Source organism: Sebastes fasciatus, chromosome 10, assembly GCF_043250625.1.
Source record: "Sebastes fasciatus isolate fSebFas1 chromosome 10, fSebFas1.pri, whole genome shotgun sequence".
Classification (NCBI taxonomy): Eukaryota; Metazoa; Chordata; class Actinopteri; order Perciformes; family Sebastidae; genus Sebastes; species Sebastes fasciatus.
Window position 1 is genome coordinate 12,995,162 of NC_133804.1, and position 6,549 is coordinate 13,001,710.

At 41.9% G+C, this 6,549-nt stretch overlaps 1 protein-coding gene across 1 annotated transcript; it reads left to right on the forward strand.

The window, feature by feature from the left end:
- The first annotated feature begins 583 nt into the window (after positions 1–583).
- LOC141774810 (platelet-derived growth factor receptor-like protein) lies at positions 584–4,788 on the forward strand. The gene is made up of 7 exons (XM_074647625.1): positions 584–951; positions 1,852–2,018; positions 2,119–2,261; positions 2,336–2,487; positions 2,633–2,926; positions 3,867–4,006; positions 4,236–4,788. Exons 1-7 carry the CDS (start codon positions 870–872, stop codon positions 4,440–4,442), a joined length of 1,185 nt encoding a protein of 394 aa, XP_074503726.1. The 5' UTR covers positions 584–869; the 3' UTR covers positions 4,443–4,788.
- The last annotated feature ends 1,761 nt before the right edge of the window (positions 4,789–6,549 follow it).

The following is a 6,549-nucleotide window of genomic DNA, read 5'->3' on the forward strand; positions in this document are numbered from 1 at the left end:
GAGACAGAGGCGGGTCACTACCCGAGTTCACTGAGAACAAAAGGACCTTTCACAGCAGCTTACCTGTGTCATGTTCAAGATCGTGGTTTAGCTAGTCACTCAGAAGGAAAGGGTTACATTGTTCTCACTGGGTACAGCATGCTATGGAGTTAATTATATATACAAAACCTTGATTTTATTAAGTTACTCTTACTAAAGTTATTCTCAGAGGGCATTACAAGAAGGTTATTGGTTTAATTTGATGGATTTTCACATTAAAATCTTGTGTATAGAAAATGATGCATTACACCAAAAACACCCAAAACAACAAATAAATAGACTTAAGATGATGAATTTCAACCTTACAAAATAAGTTGATCATTATATGAATGAATGATTTTGTGCATTTTAGATGAGTCTTAAGACTGTGATTTGTTTTACTAATGGAAAGACAGTCAGTAAATGTAGGACAAAATGTTTATTGGGCACCAAATGCTTCTTATAACCTTGTTACCACAGTCTTGGTCTGGGCTGTGTGGTGTGTTTCGGAGGGCCAGACTCATGCTGCTATAGCACACTTCCAGTCCAGCAGCTAAGTAAACAGGCTGTGCGATTCCACACGGAGGGGCCGCCGTCTCTGGACCCTCATTGGTCTGGACAGGCTTGAAAGCCTCCATTGAGCCAGTCAGGAGGAATTTGAGGTACTAATGCCGCTCTCAGGAGGAGGAATTTGTGTGATTTTGGTAAACAGCTGACCGCTCACTTTGTGAGCTCTGCCCTCCTCCTCCTCTTCTTCTGTTTGGTTTCTCTCTGGCAGTACGTTCTCTCTGTGTTGAACTGCATGAACTAACAAGCCACAGTCCACTTTGGTATTATTCCATTGATCAATCATGCCTTTGGTGAACTTGTTTGGATCAAAGGGGAGGCTGGTGCTGAGCGCTCTCCTCATTTGTGCCGTAATCTTGGAATTAGGTAAGTGACTTCATTCACTTCCTGAGCAGTTCTGTGAACATGTGGTCCTAGGAGGGGACATTTCTGTTGGCCTAAAGCATGACATGGCTTACTCTAAAAGTTGGCATGTGATGAAAAAAAAACATAGATCCACCATGATACCACATTATTCTTAATAACCAAGATATTATCTAAGTATCACTCCATTCACATCATTAAACATTTGCATACACACCATAGATGTTGGTCATTTGAGGCCTACTACGCCTACTACGTAGTAAAACTGAAAGCGAAACTTAAAAGAAACACATTCGAACAAATTGTAAAACTGAAACGTTACGTTTTCAACACAATCAAAAAGGCTTCTTTAGGTTTAGGCAACACAACTACAACTTCTTTAGGTGTAAGCAACAAAACTATAACTTTGTTAGGTTTAGGCAACAAAATCGCTTGTTAAGTTTAGGGAAAAACATCACTTTTTGGCTAAAAATAACTATTTCAAAAGTGAAAGCGAAACTTAAGGCTTATGAACACAAAGACGGTTTCACATGGGATGCAAAACCCCGGCCTCTTGGGTGAAAACCCTTTGCTTAGTGTTCCATTTATCATCCCCCACCTCCACCCCATATGGAGTTTCATGCTGTGGATACATCGACTGACTTCCTCTTCTGCTCCTGTCAAAGAACACGACAGCGACCTCTAGGTACCACGGTACCTAGAGGTCGCTGTCGTGTTCTTTTATACCTTCTCAAGGTGTTCTACCATGTGAATAGATGATAAAAACCTAATATTGGTTGTAGTAGGCCCCTATTGACCCATATCTATGGTGATTATTGCGACAGACAACAGTCTAATCGGCTGACATTTGCCTGTATCTATATACTCACTATTGATGCATCTCATGCTCTGTATACTGTGTAGCTTATTGTCAAAAAGACGCCCAGGAACAGAGGACCACTCCAGGGAGGAAGTCCAAACCAAGCAAACCCAAACTTGGGAAATCAACAAATAAAGGGCCCAGAGTTGTAACAGCCAAACTCAAGACCAAAGCTACACCTGCAGCCCGGGCACAGGCCTCCCTCACGCAGGTATTTCATCTACTACACAATGCATTTTGATGTTTTCAGAGAACATTCATTAAACACAGAAAACTGACTGAATCTGTGATTTTCTATCTGACACATAAAGGTGCTAAACAGAGGGAAGTTTAAGAAGGTGGCAGAATCGATAAGTGTGCAGACAGGAGACACTCTGGAGCTGAGGTGCAGAGGCAAACCTGTGCAATGGAGCGTCCCCACGTACCTGGAGGAGGACGATGATGGAAGGCTCAGGTAAGCTATAAGCAGTGTAAAGCAGTTGATTCTTCTAATGACAGAATGATGACTTTCCTGTTTTGGCTCTGCAGTATTGTCCAGCACGAGCGATATGGCGTTCTGACATTGGTGAACACTACCGGTGCAGACACGGGGGAGTACACTTGTTATCCTATGTACTGTGAAGACACAGACTGCAGGAAGGAGTACGACAAAGCTGTCAAAGTCTTCGTCTTCTTTCCCGGTACAGTGAATACGCTTTATTGATGCTTACATATGCACTTCTCAGAACTGCAGTCCTCTGCTTTATTTCACTGCCAGCTTGATAGGAAGCCTGTTTACATTCACATGTTATCTTATCCGCCATATTTTCTCGCTGCGCCAATCAGATCCACAAGAACTGTTTGTTCCATCGGCTGAATACTACGAGGTGATTCAGCTGAGAACCAACTGGCCGACGCTCCTCCCCTGCCAGGTGACGTCACCTGAGGCTAAAGTGACTCTGCACCGCGAGTTTCCACCCTCGGAGGTGGCGGTGGACGGGAGGGAGATCTCCTTTAACGTCAAGAAGGGCTTCACCATTCATCGCCCCCGGCCTCATCATGCCGGAGCCTTGTTATGCGTCGCCAGTCTGGGCAACCTGAGGCAGAGCTCCACCAAGTACATGCTCATCTATGTCAACTGTGAGTGATGCCCACTAAGTTGTTCCCTTACTTGTGAATTCATTTGTCACAAAGTCTCAAGTCCATCTAACTTACATGCAGGGGTGGAAAGTAACAAGTGCTGAAATGATGTTCAATTAATCAATTTGGCAATCAACACAAAAACTGATTGACTACATTTTTTTGATCATCACTTATCAAAGTAATTTATCAAGCAAACAAGCCAAACATTTGTTGGTTCCAGCTCCTTTCAATGCTTACACATCGACACTTCAACCCCTTTCAGATCTCAGGTCTTCACATTTTGAACAACTACAAAAAACGTCTTTCTTTCAGCTCTTCTGACTCCCATAACTTCAACTGTTCATATATAATTTACTTCAACTATTTTCAGTGCTTTCACTTCAGCCGACACTTCAACTAAATTCATCTTTGTGTTTATGCACTTGAACCGGCACCAATTTCTCTCAGGACCTTCACTTCAACTGACACTTCCAGGCCAACTTTTCCACATTACACTTCCACTTTCTGCATTTTCCTTTCAGTATTCAGCTCCACTCAGCGCTTGCACTTAAACTGACACTTCAACTTCATTCAACACTTCCATTTTAACTTCTAATTCAACTTCTTTGAGTGTTTGTATTTCAACTTATTCAGCTATAACTTTGCTGTTTCAGTATTTCAACTTTTTGAACAATTCAGCTGCAATATTTCAGCAGCAAAGTTTCTTCAGAAATACTTAATTAATTGCAGCACTGGAGGTAACTATTTGTGTTGGTGTGTTGTTACGTTACTGTCATTGAGTATCTTTTTCTATGCACTTGTATACATTGTACACTTGGCAGAACATGCTAACTCCACATAGAAAAGTGCTGGTTGCAGACACTTTCATTATGCTAACTAATGCAAGTCACTGTTAAATTACTATTTGGTTACTTATCACTTACTCATTTTCCATCAGACCCCATGGCTCCTCCCGCCCCAGTGGTCCAGGCCTCGCCGAGCTCGGTGGCCGTGGGGGAGAATCTGCGTGTCAGCTGCTCTGTGGTGGGAGAACAGGATGTGGTCGTGGAGTTTGCCTGGGAATACCCGGGACAGCAGGTCAGACATTCACAGCTCATTATAGCTTTCTGCTTCAATAATTTACAATATGGCATACTTGCTATACAATACATTACAGGTTCGTTGTGAGACAAAGTAACTGATGTACATCCTGTGTCATTTAGCTTACCATGTCTTTTTTAGCTAGTTCGTCATTAGTTAAGAGCCATCCAATGAACTGCAGAGCATCCATGCTTATTTATTAATAGATGACCTGTTCTGGTTGCAGATTGGGAGGCCTCTGTACACACAGGAGAGCATCAGTCCAGACGGTGGAGGAGTGGCTCGACAGCAGTCTCAGTCTGTCCTCCTGGTGGACGAGGTGAGGGACGTGGACCAGGGGACGTACACCTGCACTGCTCAGAACCTACAAGGAGCCAAATCCGTGTCCACCACTGTTAAAGTGGTCCCCAAAGCCAAACCTAAGAAACCATAAACCATTCAAACTGGATGATATCACTAAGATGAGAGAGAGGGTGGAGGCCAAGTGCAACAGGTTACCCTATCACAGTATTACAGTAAACAGTATTTTGGTCACATATGAATATATAATTACAACACAACTCATCTTCTTCTTCTGTCACTATGAGTGGTGGAAAACAAACTGTAGCATCACAGTGATAACAGATGTTGTTGTTTAGATGAATGTATGTAAATTGTTGTGCTTTAAGCTTGTGTACTCTAAGTTTTTTATACACACATTGTTGCCTATCTTTTTCTACTTATTTTTTATTGTGCATGAACTCACCAAACACAAGCATGCAAAATAAAATAAATATTATATATTATATTGTTGTTATGATTATTATTATTATAAAGCGGATGGTTTATTTTCTTCATTGATATATTGTTTCCATACACATATAGTTTGATGTTTAATTTCTCAATATTGGGATATATGAAATGACAATTATATTGCTAATTATTGACATTAAGTTGTGATGTTCATAATTATTTTTCATAAATACCTTCATCATATAATATCATATAATGCCTGGTGGTGTTTATTAAACGCCTAGTGGTGCTTTTAAACGCCTGGTAGTGTTTATTCCACGCCCGGTGGTGCTTATTAAACACCTGTTGACATTATTAAACGCCTGTTGGTGCTGGTGAACGCCTGCAAGTGCTTATTAAACACCTGTTGGTGCTGGTGAACGCCTGGTGGTGCTTATTAAACACCTGGAGGTGCTTATTAAACACCTGTTGGTGCTGGTGAACGCCTGGTGGTGCTTATTAAACACCTGTTGGTGCTGGTGAACACCTGTTGGTGCTGGTGAACGCTTGGTGGTGCTGGTGAACGCCTGGAAGTGCTTATTAAACACCTGTTGGTGCTGGTGAACGCCTGCTATTGATCAACACCTGGCAAGCGGTGACTACTCTATTGTAGAATGCACCTGATTGGTCCCTGGTTTGGTTTTGTGCTCACCCTTTCAATCAGGAAACAACATGGCGGCCTGCTCGTAAACTTTCTGTCATTTCGTCTAAAACAGTCCATCAAAATCTATTTTCTGAAAACATTTGAGGGCTAAATAAGTCACCAGGTGTTTAAAACACATGTACGTTTAATAAGAGAAACCTATGTTTCTCTGTGCTTTGTTTCATCCTGTGCATGACGGGATGAAACAAAGCACAGAGACACCGGGATTACAACACACACACAGAGGGAGAGCGACTTCATTCTCTACTCAGGGTAGACATTACTCCACTATAGCTTTACATTACAAATAGTTGTTTGATGTTATATTAAAGCTGAAGTAGGCGAGATTGGAGCAAATATGATTAAAAAAAGTTATTTTTATAAATTGGTCGCTATATCCTGACAGTAGTACATGAAACAGGTAACAGGTAACCTGAAAAAAATTGTGTGCCTCTGTGTCCTCCGGCGCTCCTAACGGCATCTGCAGGATTTCACATACCGGAGGAAAACAAGCAGTAAGAGCTGATCTGAGGTCCGCTGTCCATCTGCTGTTTATGAGAGCCGGCTGTCCATCATTCGCGAACTCCGACCAAACGGTCAAACTAGGAAGCGCTGATCAAATACGAATCAATATTATGTTAAGTTAATGCCTATTTCTCTCCTCAAATCTTTTCAGAATCATCTTGTAGTGCACGGTTCAGCTGTAAAATGAGAAAGTTTGTGACGCCGCCACCATTGTAGAAATCTGTTGAAGAAACGCCAAGTTCTGGTCACATGACCGGAGCACAGCAAATAGGAACGCTCTCTAAATGAACTGACCTGTGATTGGTCAAAGTCTCCCATCAAGGGCTAGATATTTTAAAGCCTGAAAACAGAGCCATGAGGAGGTGAAGAAGTCTACTTTTCGCTCAGAACACTTGAATTACAATATGCTGAAAGGTTATTATGGAATTTTTTCCAAATGATGCAAAAAAATATACTGCCTACTGCCACTTTAATGCTCTGAGTGTCTCTTTGGTGCTCCTGTTTTTTTGTTGTTTTGATAGCACCTACATGCCTGATCACTAGATGTCGCTGTCCCCCTTCACAACATGAAGTGTGTCAGTCCAGTCACATGTCCCTGCCT